At 52.0% G+C, this 25,307-nt stretch overlaps 10 protein-coding genes across 10 annotated transcripts; 4 read left to right on the plus strand and 6 right to left on the minus strand.

Annotated features, from left to right (window-relative positions):
- Window positions 1–585: 585 nt before the first annotated feature.
- aah1 (adenosine deaminase) lies at window positions 586–1,428 on the plus strand (the record flags this gene model as incomplete). Its single annotated transcript, XM_001218484.1, has 1 exon — window positions 586–1,428. The coding sequence occupies one exon, from the start codon at window positions 586–588 to the stop codon at window positions 1,426–1,428; it is 843 nt and encodes a 280-aa protein (XP_001218485.1).
- Window positions 1,429–2,077: 649 nt separating this feature from the next.
- On the plus strand, window positions 2,078–3,545 carry ATEG_09864 (uncharacterized protein; the record flags this gene model as incomplete). Its single annotated transcript, XM_001218485.1, has 4 exons — window positions 2,078–2,256; window positions 2,437–2,671; window positions 2,801–3,050; window positions 3,271–3,545. 4 exons carry the CDS (start codon window positions 2,078–2,080, stop codon window positions 3,543–3,545), a joined length of 939 nt encoding a protein of 312 aa, XP_001218486.1.
- Window positions 3,546–4,198: 653 nt separating this feature from the next.
- ATEG_09865 (uncharacterized protein) lies at window positions 4,199–4,604 on the minus strand (the record flags this gene model as incomplete). Its single annotated transcript, XM_001218486.1, has 2 exons — window positions 4,199–4,274; window positions 4,348–4,604. 2 exons carry the CDS (start codon window positions 4,602–4,604, stop codon window positions 4,199–4,201), a joined length of 333 nt encoding a protein of 110 aa, XP_001218487.1.
- A 1,935-nt stretch (window positions 4,605–6,539) lies between these two features.
- Window positions 6,540–13,207, minus strand: ATEG_09866 (putative SNF2 family helicase; the record flags this gene model as incomplete). Its single annotated transcript, XM_001218487.1, has 6 exons — window positions 6,540–6,843; window positions 6,897–11,741; window positions 11,791–11,815; window positions 11,936–12,537; window positions 12,598–12,742; window positions 12,808–13,207. The coding sequence occupies 6 exons, from the start codon at window positions 13,205–13,207 to the stop codon at window positions 6,540–6,542; spliced, it is 6,321 nt and encodes a 2,106-aa protein (XP_001218488.1).
- A 1,055-nt stretch (window positions 13,208–14,262) lies between these two features.
- Window positions 14,263–14,670, minus strand: ATEG_09867 (putative polyadenylation factor subunit CstF64; the record flags this gene model as incomplete). Its single annotated transcript, XM_001218488.1, has 1 exon — window positions 14,263–14,670. The coding sequence occupies one exon, from the start codon at window positions 14,668–14,670 to the stop codon at window positions 14,263–14,265; it is 408 nt and encodes a 135-aa protein (XP_001218489.1).
- Window positions 14,671–15,402: 732 nt separating this feature from the next.
- Window positions 15,403–16,572, plus strand: ATEG_09868 (prohibitin subunit PHB2; the record flags this gene model as incomplete). The annotated part of the gene is made up of 4 exons (XM_001218489.1): window positions 15,403–15,586; window positions 15,651–15,719; window positions 15,816–16,171; window positions 16,249–16,572. 4 exons carry the CDS (start codon window positions 15,403–15,405, stop codon window positions 16,570–16,572), a joined length of 933 nt encoding a protein of 310 aa, XP_001218490.1.
- A 497-nt stretch (window positions 16,573–17,069) lies between these two features.
- On the plus strand, window positions 17,070–18,344 carry rmt2 (protein-arginine N5-methyltransferase; the record flags this gene model as incomplete). The annotated part of the gene is made up of 1 exon (XM_001218490.1): window positions 17,070–18,344. The coding sequence occupies one exon, from the start codon at window positions 17,070–17,072 to the stop codon at window positions 18,342–18,344; it is 1,275 nt and encodes a 424-aa protein (XP_001218491.1).
- A 411-nt stretch (window positions 18,345–18,755) lies between these two features.
- ATEG_09870 (uncharacterized protein) lies at window positions 18,756–20,006 on the minus strand (the record flags this gene model as incomplete). Its single annotated transcript, XM_001218491.1, has 2 exons — window positions 18,756–19,217; window positions 19,263–20,006. The coding sequence occupies 2 exons, from the start codon at window positions 20,004–20,006 to the stop codon at window positions 18,756–18,758; spliced, it is 1,206 nt and encodes a 401-aa protein (XP_001218492.1).
- Window positions 20,007–20,565: 559 nt separating this feature from the next.
- ATEG_09871 (uncharacterized protein) lies at window positions 20,566–20,874 on the minus strand (the record flags this gene model as incomplete). The annotated part of the gene is made up of 1 exon (XM_001218492.1): window positions 20,566–20,874. One exon carries the CDS (start codon window positions 20,872–20,874, stop codon window positions 20,566–20,568), a length of 309 nt encoding a protein of 102 aa, XP_001218493.1.
- A 666-nt stretch (window positions 20,875–21,540) lies between these two features.
- Window positions 21,541–25,186, minus strand: ATEG_09872 (putative DUF221 domain protein; the record flags this gene model as incomplete). Its single annotated transcript, XM_001218493.1, has 2 exons — window positions 21,541–24,952; window positions 25,023–25,186. 2 exons carry the CDS (start codon window positions 25,184–25,186, stop codon window positions 21,541–21,543), a joined length of 3,576 nt encoding a protein of 1,191 aa, XP_001218494.1.
- Between the last annotated feature and the right edge of the window lie 121 nt (window positions 25,187–25,307).

A 25,307-nucleotide genomic window follows, 5' to 3' on the forward strand; every position in this document is an offset into this window, starting at 1 on the left:
AGCGGTAACTACATCTAGAGCAATCTCATACATGTAATCAGGATACGAATCGATGTGATGACTCATTGCGGGTTCTTTCTCCGCTCTCCGTTCAAACTCATCGGAGCCCGCCGATCGATCATGCATTCTCAGCGCTTTGGTGATAGCGTGTTATCTGCAGTGGATTCTGCAGCTTATCTGCGATATTCTCATCAGTGGATCTCTTCTCCACCAGACTGAACCATCCATTGTTTAGCGTCGCCAAGGCCGCAGGAACGCATTGCAGGCCATGCAACATGTGCGCCTTAAAAGTCCGTCGATCTTCTCCGCTCGTTCTACTCCCAAACTCTTGCCTTCCTTCATATCTAAATTTGTCCTTGCAAAATGTGCCAGTCTGATCTACACGACTTCATCCACGGCCTGCCCAAATGCGAGCACCATGTCCACCTCGAAGGCTGCCTCACTCCAGAACTGATCTTTGAGCTCGCCGAGAGAAACAATGTGAAGCTACCGGACGACCCAGCATACAAGTCCACCGAGACCCTCACCCGCCGCTATGGCAACTTCAGCTCGCTGGACGACTTCCTCGGCTTCTACTTCACCGGCATGAGCGTGCTGCACCACGAATCTGATTTTGCCGATCTCGCCTGGGCCTACTTCCAAAAGGCCCACGCCGACGGCGTCCACCACGCCGAAGTCTTTTTCGATCCGCAGGTGCACCGCGACCGCGGCGTCGCCTACGAGACCATCGTCGCCGGTTTCGTCGCCGGGTGCAAGCGCGCCGAGGCCGAGCTGGGCCTGACGACCCGCCTGATCCTGTGCTTTGTGCGCCATCTGCCGGTCGAGTCGGCGGCGCAGGTGTATGACCAGGCGCTTGCGAATGCGCACTTCGACTCCGACGTCCTCCACGGGCTCGGCTGGTCGTCCACTGAGGTCGGCCCGCCCAAGGACATGTTCCGCGAGCTGTATGCCTCGGCCTCGGCGAAGGGTATTCGTCTGACGGCGCATGCGGGCGAGGAAGGCGACCCGTCGTATATCCATGCGGCGCTGGAACTCGGCGCGCAGCGCATTGACCATGGTATTCGGCTGGTCGAGGATGAGGAGCTCATGGCGCGGGTGGCGCGCGAGGGCGTCATGCTGACAGTGTGTCCGATCTCGAACGTGCAGTTACGGTGTGTGGAGTCCGTCGCGCAGGTGCCGATTCGCAAGTTTTTGGACGCCGGGGTGAAGTTCTCGATCAATAGCGATGATCCGGCGTACTTCGGGGGCTATATCCTGGACAATTACTGCGCGGTGCAGGAGGCCTTTGGGTTGTCGGTGGATGAGTGGAGGGTCATTGCGGAGAACAGTGTGAGGGAGAGCTGGATTCATGACGAGAGGAAGGATGAGTTGTTACGGAGGATTGATGAGCATGTCGGGAAGCATTCGCAGGTGGCCATGGTAGCTTAATCGACTGAATATTCATGAGTTATGACTGTAAGCATGATGAGTATACCCTATGTAGTTCATATGTGGTTATATATAATGTCCAGATGATGCGCCGTTCGCGTAAACATTTTGATACCTCTCTGCGCCACTGTAAAAGTCATAGAGATCTACAAAACAGCCTCCTTTCCGACTTACATATCCATACCAATTCAGGTGCTTGATGTTGGGTAGAAACTAGGCACAAGTATGTGATGACTAACCCGCCAAGCACCTCCGCTTGAAGTCATACAAACATCACACTTCCCCTCACCTACAACCAGCCATGCGACCGACCATCCCATCGTCGACCCTATCTACAGGTTACAGAGCCATATCTCGGCGCTTCTACAGCTACAGCCCGCGTTTCTATCGACCGCTAGAACTCTCTCGTTCTCCGAGCACCGCTCCACAGTCGCAGTCCATCCTTCGCATCCCATTCCGAATCGAACTACACACCCAGACAAGGACAATGGCTTCATCCGCCATCCCAGACCGCTACAAGCTGGTCTTTTTTGTACCGCACTCGCACGTCGACGTGTGCAAAGACGCGGTGTTTGATGTCGGAGCAGGCACGTTTCCCGGCGGCAAGTACACAAAGGCCTGCTTCCAGTCGCCTGGTAAAGGACAGTTCATGCCCAACGATGGAGCCAACCCGGCCATTGGTGCTGTGGGAGCTCTAGAGTATGTGGAGGAGATGAAAGTCGAGGTGATGTGCCTGGGACGGACGATCATGCTGCAGGCGGTGGAGGCACTGAAGAAGGCTCACCCGTATGAAGAGGTTGCGTACGAGGTGTACAAGATGGAGAACGTGTGAGTAGATAGTGGAGACAGATTATGAAGTTACAATGAAGCTATGAATATTTATTCTACATCGATGCTCTGGAGGTACTGTTGATAGAGTACTACTCCCAAAAAGGAAGGTGAATATCCCGTGACTGGGATTACCGCATTGGGAGGCGGGAGTAATTCATACACGCTGATTGGCTGCAGACACCACCCGCAAAACGCCTCTTTCGAAGCGGTGCACCTTGAGCGAATCTCCTCCCATCACCGACCTCATCCTCACCCTCATCTCCGCCACTCCCCCCGTCTTCTGCCAGAAATGGCCTCTAAACTCTTCCCTGTCGCCCCCCGGGCCGGTCGCCAGTTCCTCCAGTCCCTCCCCAAGACCCAATGCCGGCCCTTCTCCGCCGGTCCGCAACTTTACAGCGACTCCCTGTCTGTGGTATGTGTGTGGATGTCACCGCAATCCCCGACCTCCAGCTGTCGCGGCTCGTTCGGACGGCCCTCAATGGGCGATTGACGGACTCCTCGCTCTCAATGAATGCGAAATGGCTGACTTCCCGCCTTGCAGCACCGCAACAAGCCCAACAACAACCCGTCGATCCCCTTCAAGTTCAACGAGCAGAACCTCAAACTCATCGATGAGATCCTCAAGCGCTATCCCCCCCAATACAAGAAGGCCGCCGTCATGCCGATCCTGGACCTCGGTCAGCGCCAGCACGGCTTCACCAGCATCAGTGTGATGAACGAGGTCGCCCGCCTTCTGGAGATGCCCCCGATGCGTGTCTACGAAGTCGCGACCTTCTACACTATGTACAACCGTGAGCCTGTCGGGTAAATACTTTGTTCAGCTCTGCACAACGGTATGGATTTCTCCCCTGGTGATTGCGTCAATTTTTTGTTTTGCTCTGTCTGACATGACCCAGACGCCATGCCAGCTCGGCGGCTGCGGCAGCACCAAGATCGTCGAGGCTATTACGGAACACCTCGGTATCACCCCCGGCCACACCACCGAAGACGGTCTTTTCACCTTCATCGAAGTCGAATGTCTGGGCGCCTGTGTCAACGCCCCCATGGTCCAGATCAACGACGACTACTACGAGGACCTCACCCCCGAGTCGATCAAGGCCCTTCTCACCGCGCTCAAGGAGTCCTCCACCGGCTCCGCCAAGGTTCCCGCCCCTGGTCCTCTGAGCGGACGGCAGACCTGCGAGAACAGTGCTGGTCTCACGAACTTGCGGGACCCGGTCTGGGATCCGGAGACGATGATGCGACAGGACGGTGCCCTGGATCAGCCGCAGCAGCCTTCAGCTTAAATCAATTATAATGTGACTGGTTCTTGTGTTTTCGTTTTAGGCTCGACGGTTAGATCTGTTGTCGGGTGTTGATTATGTACAGTATGTTCTCGTGATGAGGATGCCAGCCATGGTGGATATTCAGGCTACCATAGAAACTTTGTTTCGCAGTACCCAATGCAGTTCTTTAGGTTGATGATGTATTTCTGAATGGGTGGGTTTTGATAGATCATGTTTTTTCTAGCTACGTGACTGTCCTCCAGGCAGCTCGACTGAGTCGCGTACCCATCGTGCTGTCGCTTGTAGGTAATAGACAAGACATGTAAAACGTGTCCACGACGGTTATATTCTATTGACCAAAATGACAATTACGCTACCAAGGAGTGCTAAGGTGGATCGTCATCTATCGTTTGCAGAACGTGATCTAGTCGATAAAGACTGATGTCAGCTTTGAGCCTGGCACCTGTTGCCTGCCTCCCTTGTCCTTTAGCGCTTGTTGACTTAAACTACATTCTATACCATTCCTGGTTGTGTTGATAGGGACTGAGTCGGTGGGAACTCTCCACATCCAAGAATATCAGAATCCGCCTTGAAGTTCAGCACATGGTCATGCATGGATCCAGACAGAGAGCTGTGGATTTGGTCGCCAAAGTAGCTGTTGGACACTTTTGCCTTCACACAAGCAAGGTAAAAGTCGTCGTGCTCCGTCTGTACCGCGTGATATTGAGGCTTTCTCTCGGTTGACACAACCTGCAGTAGGCGTTAGCCATTGTGGCATAGATGAGTCTCCAGACTACCATTTACGTTCCTCTCCAGTTCTTACCTAAAACTGAAAGCCGCGGCAGAGACACCGACATCAATCTCATCCGGACTTGGTGCTCTGTCATACATGGCCTGGAAGGGAATGACTAGAGGCGCATTTGTCACCGTGGCGGCCGTCACCAACACTTGCTGGGCACAGTAAGTGGCTTGATTGACCGTGGGTTGGTTAACTAGAGGCGGCATCTTGTCTGTTGCTTTAGCTGGTCGATATATGTCCTTGTCACCGGCTTCGGAGCGTTGGGTGGCACCCGCTGCCATTTTTTCGATGTTCAATGGCTCGCTCTGAATCACATACAGGCTAATCTGTGGACCTCGCCTACTTCGGATCTAGGCTCGCTCACATCGAGGTCTGCCGCCAATTGTGGCAGAGCCTTGAGAATATTGGTGTCCTCGATGTAGGCCTCAAAGGTACGGACCTGGGCAAGAATCCATACCTTTTGGGGCGTCTGTTGGCCCAGTCGATGGAGCCTGCACATTGCTTTTAGGGCACTGTTTACCCCGCTTGGCTGTTCCAGAAAGACGACCCGGGAGCATTGATCATGGAGGTTTATAATCTGGAAATCTTCGGAGACTATGGAGTTTTCGTCCTGCAGGTCTTCAGACAGCACGACTTGGACTTGGGGATAATGGTCGGCGGTCTGCGCAGCGGTGCAATGGTTGCATGCCTGAAATAGATTAGTGCCGTGCTTCGTTGCTGATAGTCTGGCAGAGCTCCTGGGAGCAGACGGACTTACTATGATAGGAAGCGTGGGACAGCGAGACGGACTGCACCGATGGCGACTTTATATCTGAATGCTTGAGAGAAGCACCAGTGAGGCCCAACCATACTAATAAGGATGCTCTGACGACAATCGTGATGACGATACGGATCGGCAACGCCCCCAATTCGAATGCTGTCGATTGAGTGGAGGTGGAGTCGTACTCGTCGACCGGTTCTAACGACGCGCGGAGTTGGCGGAGAGTGTTCTTCTGGCCGTCCGATAGTTTAGGGTCGGCGTCGGAATCCTTATGAACAAAGTAAGCCCTAACCTCTTTACGTCGCGTAGGGCAGTCGAAGTCGAAGTGAGGTCCGTTACACCAGCGACAGTCGCGGAGGTGTACTCGAGGCCGTCGTTCTCAAATCACCACTTGACATCCTCCGTGAGCTTCGGATAAGATCCACTCACGGCAGTCTCGATGACAACGGTGGGCCGGTCCTGGAGGGTGCTTTGGGAAGGGGAACGGGTATCCGGGGTGAAGATTTGGTCAGCCAGCTTGCCCTTGTTGCCAGAAGGTGACCTATAGGTAGTAGCTGAGCCCCAATGTCTGTCACTAGCACTGCCGCTCTCCAGGCCATTACCTGATCTTGTGTCCAGAAGAGCTGGAGGTTGCTCCAAAACGCATGCTGATTTGTCTGTCCTTCATAGGCGCCCAAAGAAAAAGGGTAGATATAAGCTACTTTAAGTAGCTCACTAGCCTTTATAATAAGGTACTTTCTACCATCCTGCTTACTGATCTAAAAGATAGTTAATAGCTAAATCAATATTATCTTCACAGTAAATGGAGAGAGAAGTTACCAATCTTAGCCATGGCGGTGGCTGGATATCCCCGCGTCATCAGACCGAAGAAGCTCCATTTGTCATCGGCGGACTGCTTGAAAAAGTGCACACATGGTGGTCAGCCGGAAAGCCAGTCAGAGGTCCAGAAGGAGGGTTCATGCTGGAATTGGAAGAGCTGACGCTGGCTTCGTTGGCGGGATCAGTATGGAGTCTCGCCATTTTGGAGGGGAGGATAAGGATGAGATGGGTGGCGATAGTCGGAGACGGTCAACAAGAGAGACATTTAGAAGCCCTGCAAGTTTTTATAGGGGAGGAATAGAAATTACTGGACAAAGTGGGCATTGAAGGGGATTTCAAATCTGGACAGTGAAACGGAGAAGTGAACCAGAGTGAATATATTGTTGGATTAGAAGCAGTCTCAAGGAGCTCCCCTTTTAGGGCTTCGACGAAGCAAAGGTAGTGAAGTAGTAGTATCTATGCCAGACTGATTTCATTGTTTGTCATACTGCCACTTAAATTCCATGGGACATCCCGAAGGGATTCCGAAGTTGATCGATAACCGCTGGAAGAGTAGCTATCTAAATCAAGATTGGTAGCGTCCATTCCCCAGGATCAAGTACTCCAACATGATAGGAAAAGCTGTGAATACATGGAATCAAAAGGCATTGTCCACCACCAACGATGGTCCCTGGCAACTCATTGCTTCAGACTCATCAGCCTCATCTGGGGTCACCAAAACCGGGCCCCCCTTTCGTTCCACGAGGACTTTGCTACGGCGCTCTTGGAAGATATTGACATCGATAGTTCTCTTCGCCAACAGATGGTAGATGTGGACATGCTTGTTCTGTCCGTACCGCCGGCAGCGTCCGATGGCTTGAGTCATGGCGGAATCATAGTCGTACTGGGTCTGGGCCAGCATGGGCGATAGGAAGATAACGTGATTTGCACATTGTACGTTCCTAATAAAATGTTAGGCCTCCCGAATGTAGGTAGAACCAGGGAGTGCACTTACAACCCAGCGGCCATCTCACTGCCCAAAGTCAAAATTAGGACCTTGTTATCACCAAAACTCGTCTTCTGAAACTGTTCCACTTTCTGAGCTGACGTGCGGTCGGTAGCGGAGATGGCGATATGCTTCACCCCAGCCATATCCAACGCCTTGGATGCGATATCTATGAGCTCGGGAAACTGGATGAACAGAAGAGCCCGCTCATTCGTGGGGATATCACCAACTATCTGCACCAGCTTGTCCATTTTGGTTCCCCCGAACCTAGTGCTTCGATCCTTATCGCACCCAAGAGTCGAGGCGTTGATGATGTTGAACTTCTTCCTTGAACCGCGACATCCTTTGGCAGGACACTCCTCCTCAAGACTAACTTCTGATAGACAGTCAGGGCACAGCGAATGGCCACAGGACCCGAGGATTTGGACATCATCAAGTTTGGAGGGACGATCTCCGCAGCTGTCGCACTGGACAGGGGTCGAACGGGTTTGTACATGGCGTACGGTTCGAAGGAACCTGAGCGCTCTTTCGCGGAGAACCCATTCCACGACGAGTTTTCGGATAGCCGTTGTGGCTTCTCGCATCATGGCATCGTACTCCTTTGGCCTGGTGGGCTTCTTGGGAAGCATTGCCTGGCAAATTTTTCCTGCTTTCACTTTGCCACCAGTGACTTGCTTGTCTTTAGCTGTCTTCGCTTTTTTTGTCCGAGTCGGAGACTCATCATCAGACTCGCGGGATCCGCCTTCGTCTGGCGGCGCCAGATCGTCCTTTGCAGGATTTGGAGGAGCAAAAAATAGCCTCCAGTCATCTTTTTCTGACTGTAGGATGGCGCGTTTGAGAAGAGGATAAACCTTTCTGGTCACCTCCATATCTCCGAAATCATGGCGTAGAATACTTTCGACGAACTTGTGGAAGGTCTCATATCTCAAATCACACCCACAGTATATGCAAGCTGCCATCTTCAACTTCATGAGAAGATCCTCCTTGAGATCAGCTAGCTGTTTCTCTCGGAGTTCTATCAATGACTTGCACGTCGTGGCTTCCGGCTTCCCCTTATCCCAGCGACCCTGGAGTGCGAGCGATGCGCATCTCTTGAGTAGTGCCTCCTCTGCCGTCGAGCTACTGCCGATGATCTCGTCAAGACGTTCCACTTGGTCGCTGCTCAGCCGACTTCTCCCGCCGCTGCGGCGCAACTGGCGGTTACATGTCATGAGCTGCTTGTATAGCTCTAGGTAGATGGCAGTCTCAGCTGGAGACAGGGAGACAAGGACGATATGCTCCGTGAATGGGATCTCATCGATTTCCGCAATATTCCTCCGCGCAAAATGATTGAGGAATCTCTGTGCAACTTCGTGGCGATTCCGATGCCATGCCTGACTGCGAGGAGTTCGGAACGACTGGAATGTTTCTGCGTCGGACCTCTGCCTGTGAAGAATTTTTATTCGTTTGTTCTGTGACTGCTCGTCATCCTCATCGACGCCGAGATGGATACCCAGGAACGGGGCAATGGTCTTCACATCTGCGAAGTCATTCAATGGGGGAGTGCCGGATAAGACCCATTTCGAACGAGCTTGCAATGCTAGCAGAGGACTGAGTCTTTCGGAATCTGCGTAGGTGAACTCATCAATCACTAGGCGGTTGAATATGAAAGCGTGCAAAACGGGTGTTTTGACAGCTGTCCAGTCTTGGACACCTTTCTCGGTGAGGTTGAACTCTTTTCTGTCGTTCCATACTTTGGACTTCTTCGTTGACTGACCACGCTTCCTTGCGCCTTTTGTTTCCGTGTCCTTTCCCTTGACGGGACTCTCCGATGAAGATTCGTCGCAATCTGTTACTTCGTCTGATTCATCTTCTGAGGCTTCCTGACCGATTCCCAAGGATGCGCATGATTGATGTGGGCGTCGCCTTATAAGCTGATCTACCTTCTCTTGCAGAACCACCGGGTCTTCGTCGCCAGGGTCGGAATCTTCGGCGCTCGATATCTCCGCATACTGCATCCCGTGGTCGGTCTCTTGCTCTTGAGTCTGATGAAAATCTGCATACCGTTGTCCTCTTAGCCGTTTGGAGGGGACATAGACGGAATGCTCTTGGTGTTCATTCACTGACCGGCGTTTCCTGCGTAAATTGTCGAGGAAAGCCTCGGGCCCTTCATTCATGAGAATCTGGACCTGTTCTCCAAGAGCCACACAAGCTGCTTCAAACCAATCGTCAAAGTTGCGGCCCCCTTTGGTCGGTGCCCGTGGCATCCCAGTGAATTTCTGCATCCTGTTGTAGTAACTTGGAATCTTGAAAACGGACCAGGAAACAAGGATTATATCTGCGTCTTGAATCTCACGGATAGCGCTCGTCGCCAGTGACAGGTGAGTTTTGAAAACCAGGACATTGTACTTTGGTCCCAGGAACTTCTCAATCTCCGATTGCCACTGGCGCAACATGATCTGAGGAACTACTATGAGAGTGGCGTTGGTGGGGATAAGCCCTGGGGCAGCATCTGGGCTCGACTGATTGCCTCGTTCAAATTGCGAGTCGACCAGCCCCAATATGATGGCGGTCTTTCCATACCCAACATCATCGGCTAGGACACCACCGCGGACAGTCGTTGGGATTGTGACTCTGGCCTCTCCGCGCCACATCAGCTGGGGCAGCAACGCTTCTTCCGTTTCCTCCTCGACGAAGGGACTAATCGCTTCATCTTCCTGTTTAATCATCCAAGCTAGAGAACGCAGCTGCTCAGGTCGAAGATCTAGTTGGAACCCTGGAGGCTGGGTGGCCTGACTATCGTTTCGGTTACTCATCAGTTCGAACGCAGGAAACGCCATATCTCTGGAGTCGTATGCATTGGGCACAAGACGCCAGCGAAACGAGGCCTCGCCAACAACGCCCGAGCCCCGAAGCTTTTCGTGCGCCTGATGTAACAATGTTTGGATGTTAAGCGTGACTTGCAGTTTTCCAATGTCGTTCTCTTCAACATCGCGGAAGACCAAAAATGCCCGAGGCCTGGCTTTTATCTGACGCTCGTACAGAGCTGCGTCGCGCGGATCTTCATATGCCTTGACCCATCCGCGCCCGTTACGGCCCCAGAGAATTCGGGGCTTTGGCGGCACGCAGACGCTGCAAAGGGTATCTCCTGTAGCAGACTCCTCCGAGGGCTTTTGAATAACGTTGGACCAATCCTGGAACTCAGAGAATGAAGCCGCTTTCTGTAATAACCAAGAAAACTCCTTGAGCAGTTCTGGGGAGTCTATGGGATCCAAAACTTCCCATATACCCTTTCCAAGCCGGCCACCAATTAGTGCCGCTGGATATGTAAACGAAAGTAGTGTGGTGTTAGCATGGTGACAGTCCCCGTTGCTGATTGAGATGGTAGCGCCTGGTTTCAAATGGTAACAAGAAATGGGGTCAGTGGGAGAATACGGCTCCAGAGTCACATCTGATGCTTTGGTCCACTTGCGGTAGTAGACATTGACGAGCTCTTGATCTTGAGTTGAGCGGGCAGATCTCCATTTATGTAACACTTCTGCGATAGTCAAGCGCGCTGCATATCCAGGAATGCGTTTGTGATCCAAAGAAAACACGAACGAGTCGTATACAGGTTCTCCAAGCTTGGTCGGATCCAAAAACAAGTAGACCGCGGGAGAAGTTTTGGTTGCGGCCTTCTTATGGAGACATGCATTCGCTGTCCCACAGTCAGGTAGTAGCTCATATGTTCCTCGGATGTCTACTTTGAGGTGCTGTACATCCTCAACTGATCCTCCAATGTTGATCTGCGTCCATACCTTGGATTCACGAAACTCTTTCATATCCAGTCCACATCTTGCCTCGTAGGACGGGACCAAGATTCCGCTTCTTGAAAAGACCAGAGCCGAGTTTGTACTGAGTGGAGCGCACACTTCCCATTCTCCTTCCAAAAGGGAATTGGGGCCAGGAGTCATATGTGCAAACGGCTTGGAGAGGATCTCACGATTGAGACATAGTGCAGGCTCGCTGTCCAAGGGCTTCGCATAGAGGAACCAATCAACCTGGTGATGTGCCAAGATGAGATCCAAAGTTGCATACTTGCCTTCGTACGAGACAGTCCAAACTTCAGTTCGTTTGACGTCCAAAAAGCGGAGCTCATCGCCAACAGCTCGCATCACTGCATCCAAAAAATCATTCCAAATATCTGCAGAACACATGATAGATGCGTCCTCTTTGAGCGGGTCGAATGTAGTGCTGGTAATGCCCGTCACGACCAGCCTGGTCGGTAGAAGTTCCTTGAGTTTGCTCACAAAATCCAATGGCTGGGTGCGGCTCAAATCAGTCCAGCGCTCATATGCGTGCTCTGGGTTTCCGGCGCAGACTGTACACGCTGTATGTCCGCATAGAGTGCACCGGAGGATATTCCGTCTTTTTGCGCTTTGTCTCTCGCACACACAGTACCTTGCACTCGCAGATGCTTGGACTTGCAAATCGCGGAGGGAGATTTTCGAAGACTCGTTGAAGCTGCTCAGGACAAGCTCACAGTCATCCCGCGGTGCCAAAAACTTAGTCTTTGGAGTGACTGGTTTCGTATTTCCAAGAGGAGCAGCTTTATCCAAAAGTTTGTAGCCGACGATTAGTGCGGAGAGGACAGCACAGCCAACCACGGTAGAGCTCATGGCATTGCCAGCAAGATCTTGCAGCTCACGCTGAGACTCCCGAGACAGCAGAAGCCTGTCTAGAGGGAGGCCCTGCAAAGCTAGTGACTCCAGACCGCAGAGCGGCCCACCCCGAGTAGTGATATATGGGATACCGCAAGGAGTGATACAGCCGACAATGCCGTATGCTCGTGAGTCAATTTCTCGGTCCAATCCCTGAGATAGCTCTATGCACCTCCTATTCCTCTGTTAGTAGAGCAATCACAAGACGGGAAAGGAACACGCACTCTTTGTAGTTCATGTCGTACCCCTCTACCAGCTTTCGCAGAAAGTTCACATCGATAGTGTCCCAAACTCTCTCGGGCAAAGATCTCACCCACGTCTGCCACGCAAAATCCGGCATCTGGCACGTCCCATCGTCTTGGGACTTACTAACAGGCCGTCTATAACCGAGACTCTGATTGAGACGGTAGCTCTGATGACGCACCTGGTATTTGGCCCAGTTGACCGTTGCCCGTGAAGAAGATGACGATGAGGTGATACGGACCGCCATATCCTTTTCGATCTGTTCGAGTCTCCAATCATCTGCGTCCATGATGAACATTCCAGCCGGGGAGCTTGCAGGACGCTTAAAGTCTGCAAGGACATCTGTCCAGCGGAGCATGTCCTCGTCTGCCATTCCGTGTTTGTCCATAAGACGCTTGTCCACGCAGAACATGTATCCTCGTTCTCTGGTCTGGGGTAGGTAGTACGCCTTTGTGTCGACGTCGACATGAACGGCGAAGTAGTCGATCTCGTTCCAATGTTTTTCGATTGTGTCCCAGGGGGCGGTCTTGACATTCTCCAAGATGACCATCCGGGGACGATATGTCCGGGCGTAGCGAATGATCCCCCAGAATGTGCCTCCCGACTCGCCCTTGTCATCCAAAGTCTTCCGCTTGGAGTTCAAGGCGGAGAAGTCGACACAGGAGAAACCTGCAATGAGGATGTCCGCGTTCTTGGGTATTTTCTCTAGGGAACCGTATGCAGTTTGACTGTATCCGTTAGGGTCTGATTTTACACAGTAGCAAAGACATAACAGAAGGGAAACGTACGCCACACGATCCTTGAGCTCAGCGACGTCTCGAAAGATGAATGGGGGATGGAAATTGCGCTCAATGTAAGCCTGCTTGAACGGAACGATCTCAGCGCTAAACAAATGGCGGAACTCGAAGTTTCTTTCGAAGTGCGTTCGAAGATCTAGGCCAACTTAGTAGAAGCCTTCATAGACAAAGACAGCAGAGGGATAAACGAAAGGTACATACTCTCCTGTACCATCTCCAGGGCAAGCAACGGACTCTCAGTCCCCGAGCACACGGTCACCACGCGTAGGGTACGGGATCCAGTATGGGCAAGAAACTTATCGAGTTCGAGCTCCAAGGCCCTTTTGGTGATCGACTTGTAGATATCGCTGAGTTTGTACAGCGGGGGTAGGCTGAGGGCGAGCTGCGTGCGCGCTGCCCTGCGACCCGAGTACGGACGCGAGCGGACGATCTCTGGAATCTCTGACTCTGGCGTGGATTCATGGTCTGTAGATGTGTTTCCTCGGGCTGAGGTGGAGGATTTACTGGCCTTTTGAGATCGAGGCACGCGTGGAGTGTATTTGGCGCGCTTGGTCGGCCGCGGAGTCCAGGGTTTGAATGGTTGCTTTCTTTTGAAAGCCATTGGATCAGATAGATGTGACTGGGAATTGCATATTATGTGATGGGTGATCTGTATGAAGAGTACAAAGGTAGTATAGAGGGAGTGAGATAGGGCATGTAGAAGTCACGTGTAAGAGACTGGTGAGGAAGAGGATGGGGAGGAGGGTAAGGAGGATGAGAGAAAATTGAAAGCAATGGGCGAAGTGAGAGGCACCAGGTAACAGGAGAAAACAAGGAAGAAAGTGCCTAAGGTAGTGAGCACAGAGCAGATGATTGTTGTTAGTGGCACTTATTGTTGATGTTTCAAGTTGTAGTTGAAAAGCACCCACTCTCTTAGATAAGAAGAGCAATGGAAACCTCTTTCTAAGATATGATAATTACTAGGCCATAATCAAGGAGAATCCTTCAATGGCTGCAGATGGTTGCCATCTATGAGTTGCATGCAGTTGGAGTCTGTTAACAACGACGCTGACGATTGCTCAACTCAGTATAATACCTCATTTAAGTGCCAGATATCTTGTTTACGCTAGATATATGAGAGAAAGGAGAATATCGTCCTCAGTAGGTCTGCATCCTTATCATCTTTCAAGGGGAGAATGGGTGGTCGTATACCTGGGAGGACTACTGGAGGTTTGGTTGTTTGATATCAACATCTTCAGTATGGTCACTACAGGATTCACTAGGTACAGCTTTGGGGAAATGCTTTCAGTGAAGCGCGCAGGGACAACAACAAAGAAATTTATTTGTAAGCCCTCACATCCATCATTCACTGATTGCACAAGTGTTTCCCTGGTCAACTGCATGGTAGGAAGGCAGCAAAGGCATTCCGTATCCGCATTAAGGAACTAGAGTCCGTATTACACCACAGGCACATAGAGCATTCGAAAACGTATACACAACCATATGTGAATCAATATAAGGATAGGATATCGCTACGAGGAGCCGTAAGTATACATCCGAAAGCCACACCGCCGAAGGAAACCATATGCGCCATCCCAGTCCTTGCGTCAATAGAAATCAGTAGCAGACAAGAAATTGAAGATCCGATGCAACCCCAAATGGCACATATGAAGATGATTATCGCATTCCACTCTGTCGTAATTGCTGTCGCAGTAATCTGATCTGGTTCCGTTCCAGCGGAGGAAGAGCATCAATGGCCGACTCCGGCATTGCGAGCACCTGCTGTAGGAGCTCGTCATGGCCTGCCATCGGTTGCGGCGTGGCCTGCGGGGCGGGTTGGCCGAACGGCGCGTTGACCACAGGTGGAGTCGACACTGGACCTGGTACTGCCGCACCAAAGGGATTGAAGGCCGGTGCTGCAGCGGGAGGAGCAGCAGCTGCCGGCTGCGCAGCTTGTTCTATCACGGATCCAAGCACGCTGTAGTCGACAAGGTTCATGAGGAGGAGAGCTTGGAAAACGGCATATGCCAGCTGAGGTGCTTGTCGGAACAGTTCGGCCACACGCGCGGGTTCAGTTAAAGACATGTTCTTCGTCTGCGTAAGGAGCTCGAGGAGCTGATCCGGAGGGAGGCCGGAGAGGGTCTGAGAGATGGCGTTCGGGCAGTCCAGATGCGCAGGAGGCTCCACGCCAGGGGGAAGAGGAGGAAGCGGCGCGGATGCTGGTTGGGTAGGCACAGACAGAGTATCCGGTCCGGGTCCGGGTGCGGTCTGTGAGTAGTCTGGGGGTATCGAATCCTTTTCATTGTTGTGAGGCCAATCGACGCGAATCTTGCGGCCCATGATTTCATAGTCGTTCAGATTGCGAACGGCCGAGGCGGCGGCATCGGCATCTGCGAAGTCGGCAAAACCGTATCCTTTTGGCTTTCCGGTTTCTGGGTTCATCATCAACCGGAATTTGGTGACAGTGCCGGCGGTGCTGAGTATGTCTTTGACCTGTTCCTCGGTGAGGTCTATTGCGGTAGTTAGCATGGGAGAAGGCATTGGAAACGTAGGGGCAGCATACTGTAGGGAATATTCCCCAGGAAGACACTCTTTCCCGCCCGCTCTGACGGCGCCATGATTGCAGAAGAGAAGGGAAGAAAGAAAGAATCGTAGTAAGAGGAATAAAGGTGTTGAAAGGCGGGCGGAGAAAAGCAGCAGCTCTCAAGGCGGTGTCCCGATCTGGAGAACTGCCGGAAGTTTCAACCTCCGCTGACATCTTCTCTCTTGATCCTCTCTTCTCCCATCCCCATCTTCCTCTCTTTTCACTCAACCATCATGGCTCGGAACCCCAAGGAACAGTGGGAGCGACTTCAGTTGATGCTGCAGCATCGCGGCGGCCGTGGCGGATTTGGTTTCGGCGGTGGATTCCCATCCGGTGGGGGTCGCGGCGGTGGTGTTGGTGTAGCTGTGCTGGTGCTTGCTATCGGAGGATATGCTCTGTCGAACTCGCTTTTCAACGGTGAGTCAAATTATATTCCGTGCGCCTGGATGATACCGGGAGATCTGGCTGACTTTCTTTCTAGTCGATGGTGGTCACCGTGCGATCAAATACTCGAGGATAGGTGGTGTGAAGAAGGAGATCTACAGCGAAGGTATGATCTCGCGTTGCTATGCTATCTTTCAATTCTCTCTTTCTCCTATTCGGTGAAACTATGTGATCCTTTCTGACCTCCGACTCTTCCAACCAGGAACTCATCTGCGAATTCCATGGGTCGAAACCCCCATCATCTATGACGTGCGCGCGAAGCCGCGCAACATCGCCTCTCTCACCGGCACCAAGGACCTGCAGATGGTGAATATCACATGCCGTGTCCTATCGAGACCCCGTGTCGATGCCCTCCCCCAGATCTACCGTACCCTGGGAAGCGACTTTGACGAGCGCGTCCTCCCCTCTATTGTGAACGAGGTGCTCAAGAGTGTGGTGGCACAGTTCAACGCCAGCCAGCTGATCACGCAGCGTGAGAATGTTGCCCGTCTTGTCCGCGATAACCTTGCTCGCCGAGCTGCCCGTTTCAACATTGCCCTCGATGATGTGTCGTTGACGGTAAGGAACCCGGATGTGTCTGGAATGGAGGTGAAAGAATGATATGCGAATGTTTACTAACGCAATTTCTTTTACAGCATCTGACTTTCTCCCCCGAATTCACCGCCGCTGTCGAGGCCAAGCAAGTCGCACAGCAGGAAGCCCAGCGGGCCGCTTTCCTGGTCGACAAGGCTCGCCAGGAGAAGCAAGCTTTCATCGTCCGCGCTCAGGGTGAAGCCCGATCGGCCGAACTGATTGGTGATGCCATCAAGAAGAGCAAGAGTTACATTGAGCTACGGAAGATCGAGAACGCACGCCAGATCGCCCAGATCCTGCAGGAGAACGGCGGCAGAAACAAGCTGTACCTGGATTCCCAGGGCCTGGGACTCAATGTGAACGCGAGGGTGGAAGAAGCGAAATAAGCATAGGATCTAGGAGGGGAGTTCGGCTTACAGCATTGAAGAAATGCCACGACTGGTGGTTCTCGTTCTTTTAATTATGGCGGTCCTCATTCACGGCGTGCAGTCGCCTGGAATGAAGAATCTGGGTGTGAAATCGGAATTCATGTACAAATAGTCATTCTCGTTATTATCTAGCAACGGGCGAATTGTTTCTCTTCTCTGAAAGATCCGGCGTAGGCTGTTCTGTACCTAGGGGGTCTTCCGCCAGGCGGAGCGGAGACGAAAGCGGCGGGCGGAAATTTTATATATCGTCACCACCGGAATTCTTCATCTCCCCGCAGTCCACCAGCACCGGCCAGATTCGGGCTTTATTTTGTTTATAACCCGTGGAACACATCCACGTTTAGTTCTTCTGGACAATAGCTGTTCAAGTGAGCTCGAAAATTCCCTATCAGACTAATACCCCACCTTCGACACCAAATGCGCCAGGAAGACTAACATCACCCGCGGCGGACAGAATGGCCGAGACCACAGAAATCAACGTCGACCTTGACGTCCAGGAAATCCTCCTGGCCGCTTCCCAGCACGACATCCCCAAACTGCGCCGTCTGGTCCGCTCAAAAGAAAGCATTGGCAACCCTGTTAACGTGAAGGACCCGGAAACTGGGTTTTCGCCCCTCCATGCCGCAATCGCGGCATGCGAACCCGATGAAGACGATGATAACAACAACGAGACCGTTAATGGCGACGGCGTGCAGATCAATGGAACCACGAATGATGAACAAAATAAGGATGTTGTGCAATCGGGCGTCGACACGGTCAAGTTCCTCTTGCAGGAGGGTGCGATCTGGAACGACCTGGATCTGAATGATGAGACGCCGGGGTGTGTGGCTCGGCGATTGGGACTCAATGAGCTGTACGAGATGATGGTGGATGCGGGCGTGCGGGCCGAGTTGCTCTTGAACCGGTTGGAGGGTTATGAACAGCTTGAAGAAGACGAGGATGAGGATGAGGAAGGCGAGACAACAGCGGAACAGAACCCCGCCGGGGAGGACGAAGCTCCTCAGTTGGTGAACGCTGCTGAAACGACAGAAACGGCGCCCACGGAAGCGGCAGCCCAAGGATCAGGCCCCGCTGTCACGAACCCGCGGTATCTGGATTCCAACCTGACCTTCCAGAACGACCGACTGCTGGACCAGGACCAGAACGGCGTGATGATGGCGTGGGAGTCGGACATTATGGCCAAGTCCGCAAAGAAACTGCTCCCCACGCCTGGGCTGCGCGTGCTCAACATCGGCCACGGCATGGGCATTGTGGATGGATTCTTCCAGGAGCTGGCGCCTGCTGCGCATCACATTATCGAAGCGCACCCCGAGGTCGTGGAGGAGATGAAGCGCAAGGGCTGGCATGAGAAGCCTGGTGTCAAGATCCACGAGGGCAGATGGCAGGATATCCTGCCAGCGCTCGTGGCCGAAGGTGAGACGTTCGATGCGATCTACTACGATACGTTCGCGGAGTCGTACGCCGATTTCCGCGAGTTCTTCACAGAGCAGGTCATTGGTTTGCTGGAGCAAGATGGCCGGTGGAGCTTCTTCAACGGCATGGGTGCTGACCGGCAGATCAGCTACGATGTCTACCAGAAGGTCGTGGAGATGGATCTATTCGAGGCTGGATTCGATGTCGAGTGGGAGGAGATTCGGGTGCCCAAGCTCGAAGGCGAATGGAGCGGCGTGCGTCGGCCATACTGGATGATTGACAACTACCGACTGCCGTTGTGCAAGTACATGGATTGAGTATGATACACCAGTTGCATGGATGACAAAACCGCACATGACCTGACTAAATATAGTACATCACTTTCATTTCACCATCCGCCCCCCGTAACGTTGCATATGCGGGCTAGACCCCGTAAAATTCCTAAACACAGTCTTGCTTTGAGGTCACTCCGACTATATTAAATACAAGCCATCTGTCTTGGCTGTGGAGTGTGTTTGTGTTGCGCTCTGGCTGCTATGAGCCTCCTAAAGTCCAGATGCCCCTGAAGTCTAGACGCGAGAGTACGCGCTGAACATATAAAAGGTATCCGAAGTACATGCTAGAACTTCCCAGGTTCGATAACTACAGCGATGAATATATTCCTCACTCTGTTTCTATGTCATAGCCGGGCTACGTGGTTTTGAGATGAATCGACCAAAGCCGATGCACTAGAAAACGAACAGGAAAACTTGCAGGTGAATGCTTGGGGGCAAGTACAGAAACCAGTCATCATCGTCCACCAGACTCAAGCGACTTGTCATAGTAGTATACTCATAGTACGCTGGATAGAATCCGCTGTCCTCCCAGTCAATGATGCCAGCCACAATGTAGTGGCCGTTATCACTTGGGTCTCTTTTGACAATAATATTGGCCGTCCGAAGATCGCCATGTGAGAAAACCGAACCATAATCTTGCGCCAGAAGGGAGCGTAGCAACGCGACGTATGTATTGCTGCCATGGTGCTGGGCCGAGAACTGCAAGTCGCTGAACTCTGTCGCGGTGGTGACATCTCTGAATAGAGCGGAATGGTACGCGGGATAATCTTTGGCCCCTTCGCCACACACTCCTCCAAGTGTCTCTCCATCGTCTTGTCGAAGACATCGTAATCGGCGGAATATGTCGTCCAGTTGCTATTGAATGGACAGCTTGTTTTCCTGAGAGAGACTAGGCCACACTTCGGCCAACGTTGTGCCTGGGATGTAGGACATAAAAATAACACGAAAAGGACCTAATTTGATGAAGCCATGAGCTCTCGGAGCAGGAACATCAGGCGCTCGCTCAGCCAGGAATTGCATACTTGTATGCTCGGTGTAATCTTCATTTCCCCAAATGACCTTTGCGACAATGTCCTCATTGCATTTGACCACCACGCCTCTGATGCGGCTCTGCCATAGTTTTGGAGAGTCCCAAAGGAGTCGTTTTAGAGACCCGGCCAATTCTTTCTCTGAGTCACTAGTGTCGTTGTTCAATGATCCTGCTGTGTATTGCGCTAGTAGAGCAGCCACCTTCTCGGATAAAGGGAAGACGACCGTGGCCGTCTCAGCAAGGTCCAGACGGTTGCGGAAGTCCGGCTCCGGCACAGGAGAAGGCTCTTTTTCAGGAGCCTTCGGTCCAGTGGCCATTGTAATTCGGCGGTTGTAATTTTTTGGAAACCGAGACAGCAAGTTCATCTCGGGCTCGTTCTTGAGCATGGATTCAAGTTCATGCAGCGTTCGTAAATTGACACGGCCCGCGTATGATAGTTGCCGGTATTGGGCATTTCGGTGTTCCTGGCGATATGCGTCTGAGAACATTGACATCAAGTCGGCCTCAGGGTTCGTTTTGAGTTCTGCCTGGAACGCGCGCATCATATCTCTGTTCCATTGTGCGGCATCCTCATGGAAGAGAGAAAGGGCAGCTGGGGATGGAGTGTCACCCATGATCGCTGGTTCAGGAGCCAGTCAGTATACCAGGGGATATTTCTGGCGAGATTCAGCGCCTGAACGAGATCAAGGACGCGCAAGGAGGGATTAAGCCACTGCACGTGACAGTCTCTGCAGTAAACAATAGCTTAGGAGTCAGGAACTTAGGAGCTTATCTCAACAGTGATATGACTCGCTGTACTCTAGACTGAGATGCATGGTTGTTGAGCTGGTGATCTTCATGTTTACAGTGCTTTCTCCATTCCAGATGTCGAAACTCGCAATCATGCCACTCGCAAGAGAGGCCAAGAATGCAGGGACAGCAAGCGATTCATACAAACATCTGTCTGTTGGATACCCATGGTGTGCTGCTCTGGGTATTGAACGAACACAATAAAACACGTGAGGTGAGATTTAGGGGTGGTTTTGTAGAGGCAAGATGACTCATTCCTCCATCCTTAGTTATAACTAGTTAACTACACCTCTTATCTTCCCTCTGCGACCAAGCTAGACTCTGTACCTACTGCCCAGTGGTATACCGCTCGATACATACTTGTCTTCTTCTCGACGAGATGCATTATGCCATGGTCTTATACCCGGGCTTTGAAGCCCTAGACGTCTTCGGTCCACTGGAAGTCCTCAATGTCCTCTCTGAGCAAACCCATCTTCGGCTGTCCTTACTGTCCTCATCCAGGGCTCCTGTCTCAACGCGATCTCCAGATCCGGCTGCCCACCGAACGGGGTCCATTTGTGCGCAAGAAATAGTGCCCACAGGGACATTCAACGACTTTCTTGGCGACACAGGCGCAGACAGCAGCGCGGAGAGCAAATCGACAATTGATGTCCTTCTCGTGCCTGGTGGTGCTGGGACACGTTTTCCAGACATCATCGACCCTGTGATTGATTTTGTTGAGAGGGCGTTCCCATCGGTGAAATATATCGTCTCCATCTGTAATGGCGCAGGCGTGTTGGCAAGAGCAGGGATCTTGGATGGAAAGCGGGCCACCACAAATAAGATCTTATGGGATCCAACGACTGCGTTGAGGAAAGAGGTCCATTGGGTCAGGGAGGCAAGGTGGATTGCAGATGGGAACGTTTGGACTGCTTCTGGGATAAGCGCTGGCATTGATGTGACACTGGCGTTTGTCCGACAGATATATGGGAAAGACCTAGCTAGGAGCATTGCAAGAGAGATGGAATATGTCTGGGATAGTGAGGATGATGGTACAAACGACCCGTTTGCGTGAAGAAGTCATTTTGTGTATGCATGCCTGGCTCCTATCTCGCTTTATCATGTGCTATATTGCAGTAGAATGTAAACCGGCGAGTTACATTACTTTATTATCGCAGAAGTCCAGCTTTGCTATTTGTTTATTTCCACAGTATGTAAGTGAAATGTACATATGTACTTCGCAGTCATGTTCTCCTTACCCTCAGCGGCGATCCACCAGCTGGGTCTATGCAGAATAAGAAAGACAACCCCAACGCCATTGAAAACAATCATGCCATGCCGTAGCCAAAAACAAACCATGCCCTCTGCTTCAATGCACGATCATAGTTGGATGAGGTCAATTTCAGAAAAGTCGGGTGGACTGCGGCTGAAAATGGTGCGACATTTTCCATCCAAAGCCTGGTACTCGTTACTGATCCAGATATGTTTGCTGAACCGTTGTGTGCGGTACACTTCGTCATCGCTGACACCGATATCATCCCGCGGAATCCAGATGACAGGACGTTTAGCTCGCAATGCATCATGCTGGAAGGCTCGTTGGACCAGCTGGTCACGTTCATCGGGGGTGAGATCCTCCAGTTCGTCGTGGATGCCGGCAAACAATGCCTGACCTTGTTGATGCGGGCCTTGGTTTTCAGTGTCCTGAGCCAATTTCTCCCGCATACGTTTGACAGTAGGCACAGATCTGTCCGAGTGGGCTGCGTAAAATTGCGAACGGCGGTTGGACGATCTATCTGCCCATGATTGACGTGCGTGGAAGGTCGGTCTTGTCATCTCGCCATCGAGATTCTTCAATTCGATACCATCGGTACTGTGCCTTCGATCCAGGTCTGTCTGTTGATGCTCAGGAGTTTCCGTCTCCTCGTCGTCTAGCAGGCCGAGACGTGCTCGTTGAGCACGCTCAAACTCTTCATCTCGACGCACCGCTTCATCCTCCAATGTGATTGGTAGATAACGGATGAGAGGGCCGAAAGCTTCATTCAACAGGACTTGATATCCGACAGTGAGGATGAGGACGACGATCATGCAGATGGCCTGCCCTTTACAGGCCACTGAACCCTCCACATCGCGAACCAAGAAGAACAAACCAATCAAGGCGATCTCCATGATGTAGATTCCGGTAAACAGCTGGTTGACCGCACGAGGGAACAGCAACCCGCCGGTATCGAAACGGAACTTGGTGACATATAGCGTGTTGTACCGATAGACAAACCAGAACAAACCGAAAGTGATGACGTTGAAGATCAGAATGAGCGGCGAAATAACGCTGTAGATCAATCCTGCATGTGAGTTAGCAAGCAGCGTTTCAAGAAGAGTCATCTTGTTGGAGAACCCACCGATGGAGGCCAGTGTAGTGTAGACCGGAAAGAAGGTTCCCCATTGCATTTGATTCAGATTTGTCGTCCGTGCCCATTTGGTCCTAGCGGTCGTATCAAAGATTGGCGCAAGGATGAACCAGCTGGCTAGGTTGGCAATCTGCACCAAAGCTCCTGCGCTCACCGACATTGCCTGAAGAATCATGTACGAGAAGAAATAGTTGCTGGATAAGGGGATGTTCTGCGCAAGCAGTTCAGGCCAGCTGGTTAAGTTCGTGACGTTGTTGATGATGGTAGAGAAACTGGAAGAAATGGCAACAACCAGGAAGAGCTGAACGAACAAGAACGCAAAGTAGTAATTCTGAACAGTCAGTTCAACAGCCATGCCTGTGTGCAGGCCTTGGGTTCGGCATAAGAAGCGAAGAATAAGGGGCAGCAAGGCCATTAATATAGCCAAGAAAAGAGCGGGTAGAATACCCTGAACAGCAGAGATAAACCATTCGGGAAGTTTGGAGATCCATGATAACCAGGTGAAGGCATCTTCCAGGTACGACAGTTGGGAGAGGAGACCGGTGAATGCCACAGGGAAGGCCCATCCAACCACCATGGCCGACACAAGGGCGAGGACACCGAATGTGCGTAAATACCGCTCCCACCATCGCATTGACATATTGTCCCAAATGACATCGTCCGGGGAAATCTCGACTATACGGGGAGCCATCTGCTTGGGGACGTGATGGCTGACCGCCTGGCAGGCCATATGAGCTGCGACTTGGTGGTTGAACTGAATGAACGCAGAGTTCATGAGCGGAAATTTTTCGGGATGCTGCTGGTCATATTCGATTTCAAGGTTCAAGCGGGCCACTTCTTTTCGACAGTGGTCGATGGTGTCCACTTTTTTGCCGATGAGCCAGAGGGAGGGCATCCAAGAGAGACCGAAAATGGGCAGTCGCATCGTATCACGGTCTTTCTGCTTAATATACTTCTTCCACAAGGGCTCACCAAGACCTTCATCGAAATTATCATTGTATGCCACTGGATATTCATTGCCTTCAATTTGGTCTCCTTCGTGGTGAGCTCCTTCGCGTCGACTTCTTGCTTTCTCCGACGGCGCCAGCGTGTCCCTGTCAGAGACCTCGCCGATGGAAGGCTCGGGAAGGGTGAGAGGCAATTCATCAGGCTCTGTGTTGTTGCTGATCTTTGAATTACTAGAGCCTCTAGACTTCCAAAACGGTCGTTTGGAACTGGAGTCGGGTGCTGAGCTAGTTGGCACTGCACCATGGGCCTGGACTTGTGACGCATTCCCCTTGTTCTCGCTGCTGGAAGAACCAGGCGGCTGTTCAGAATGATGTGAAGGTTGTGCGCTGTCATCGATAGCCCCTGGATGACCATTTTCTGGGGTATTTCCCGGAGTCTGGGACGATGCGCCATCGATTCCATGTTCCACCCTCTTGAAACCGTCCAGGACGGTCCTCCCGAGCTTGCCAACACCGTGGCCGACCGCCCCAGCTGCACCCAGAGCGGGGTCCAAAGGATTCATGAACTTCCGTCGACCAGCGTTGGCTTTCTCCTTCCAGGTATTATTTCGGTGTAAGACTTGATCAAGCGTGTGGGCTTGGCCTGGGTCACCGGAACTGATACCGGCGTCCATCGCGAGCTGGGAAGCTTTTTTATCAGCGGCTTTCTGGAACGACTTGGTGTCCATGCCGGCCTTCTTCGCCTCGGCTTTGGCCTGTTTAATCTGGGCCTTTTTGCATTTGATAATCAGATCCGTTTCTGCAGCCTCGAGTTTCAAAGCTAAGGCATCGCGTTCCTTCACCTTCTCGTTGAGGTCGTCAAAATTGCGGTTGATCCATATGTTGCGAATCCCACCAGGAAAGACATCATACAGGGACTCCAGAGCTTCCACAGAAAGCCAGCTTTCGGGGATGGCGGTCACTAGGACCGTGGTGGCGGATGCGCGAAGTCGATGCTGTGGAGAAGTCAAGTAGGACTGTCGAAGGCGAATGTAGCCTCTGAGCTCGTCAAAGAAGACTGCGCATACGTATATGATGACGATGAGGGCCATGATGAGATGGCCCCAGTATCGATCCGTGTTCTCTGGGGCGACATTGCCCCAGGCGAGCTGATCCAGGCCTGTCACGTTCCACTGTTCTCCCCCTGTGCCGTTCTTGTATGTCTGATCCTTGCCGTCGACTTTATTCAGCGGCAAGAGAACCGGGAGTATAATACAAGCTAGGGGAACGAAGATCTTGAGAAGCATGCGCAGGTATCTTAGGAAGAAATAGGCGTCCAGTCCGCATTTTTGAATAAATTCGGTGCTTGACGTGCGAAAGACAGGACCAGCCCATCGGAAGAGACCCGGAGGCGAGGGTGCGGTGCGCTCTCGGTCCGGAACGAGGTAAGTTCTAGGCTGACTGAGAGCGATCTTAGTTAGCTGATGGGAGTGGACGAGAGTAGGAATTGTGGGACCTGATGTGCACGTACTAGATGCGCAGAAGTTTCCCCTTCAGGACCAAAAACAGGAGGAATTCGACGGTGAAGATGATTATCGCAGTGGCCAAAGATGCGACAAAAGTCTTAATGGAGATCCCCTCACTCTTCTGGCCCGAGACACCAGCCTTTTCCAGTGCCTGACCTAGGTCTGCCATTGTGATAGGGGCGGTTGATCATGCGGTTGTTGCTGATAAAGGCGAGCTTTATGGAAAGAGACCACGGGTTGGTGGTTAGGGACACACCTTCCCAAGCGTATAAGAGCGAAAGATCGAAGAT

Source organism: Aspergillus terreus, genomic scaffold, assembly GCF_000149615.1.
Source record: "Aspergillus terreus NIH2624 scaffold_15 genomic scaffold, whole genome shotgun sequence".
Classification (NCBI taxonomy): Eukaryota; Fungi; Ascomycota; class Eurotiomycetes; order Eurotiales; family Aspergillaceae; genus Aspergillus; species Aspergillus terreus.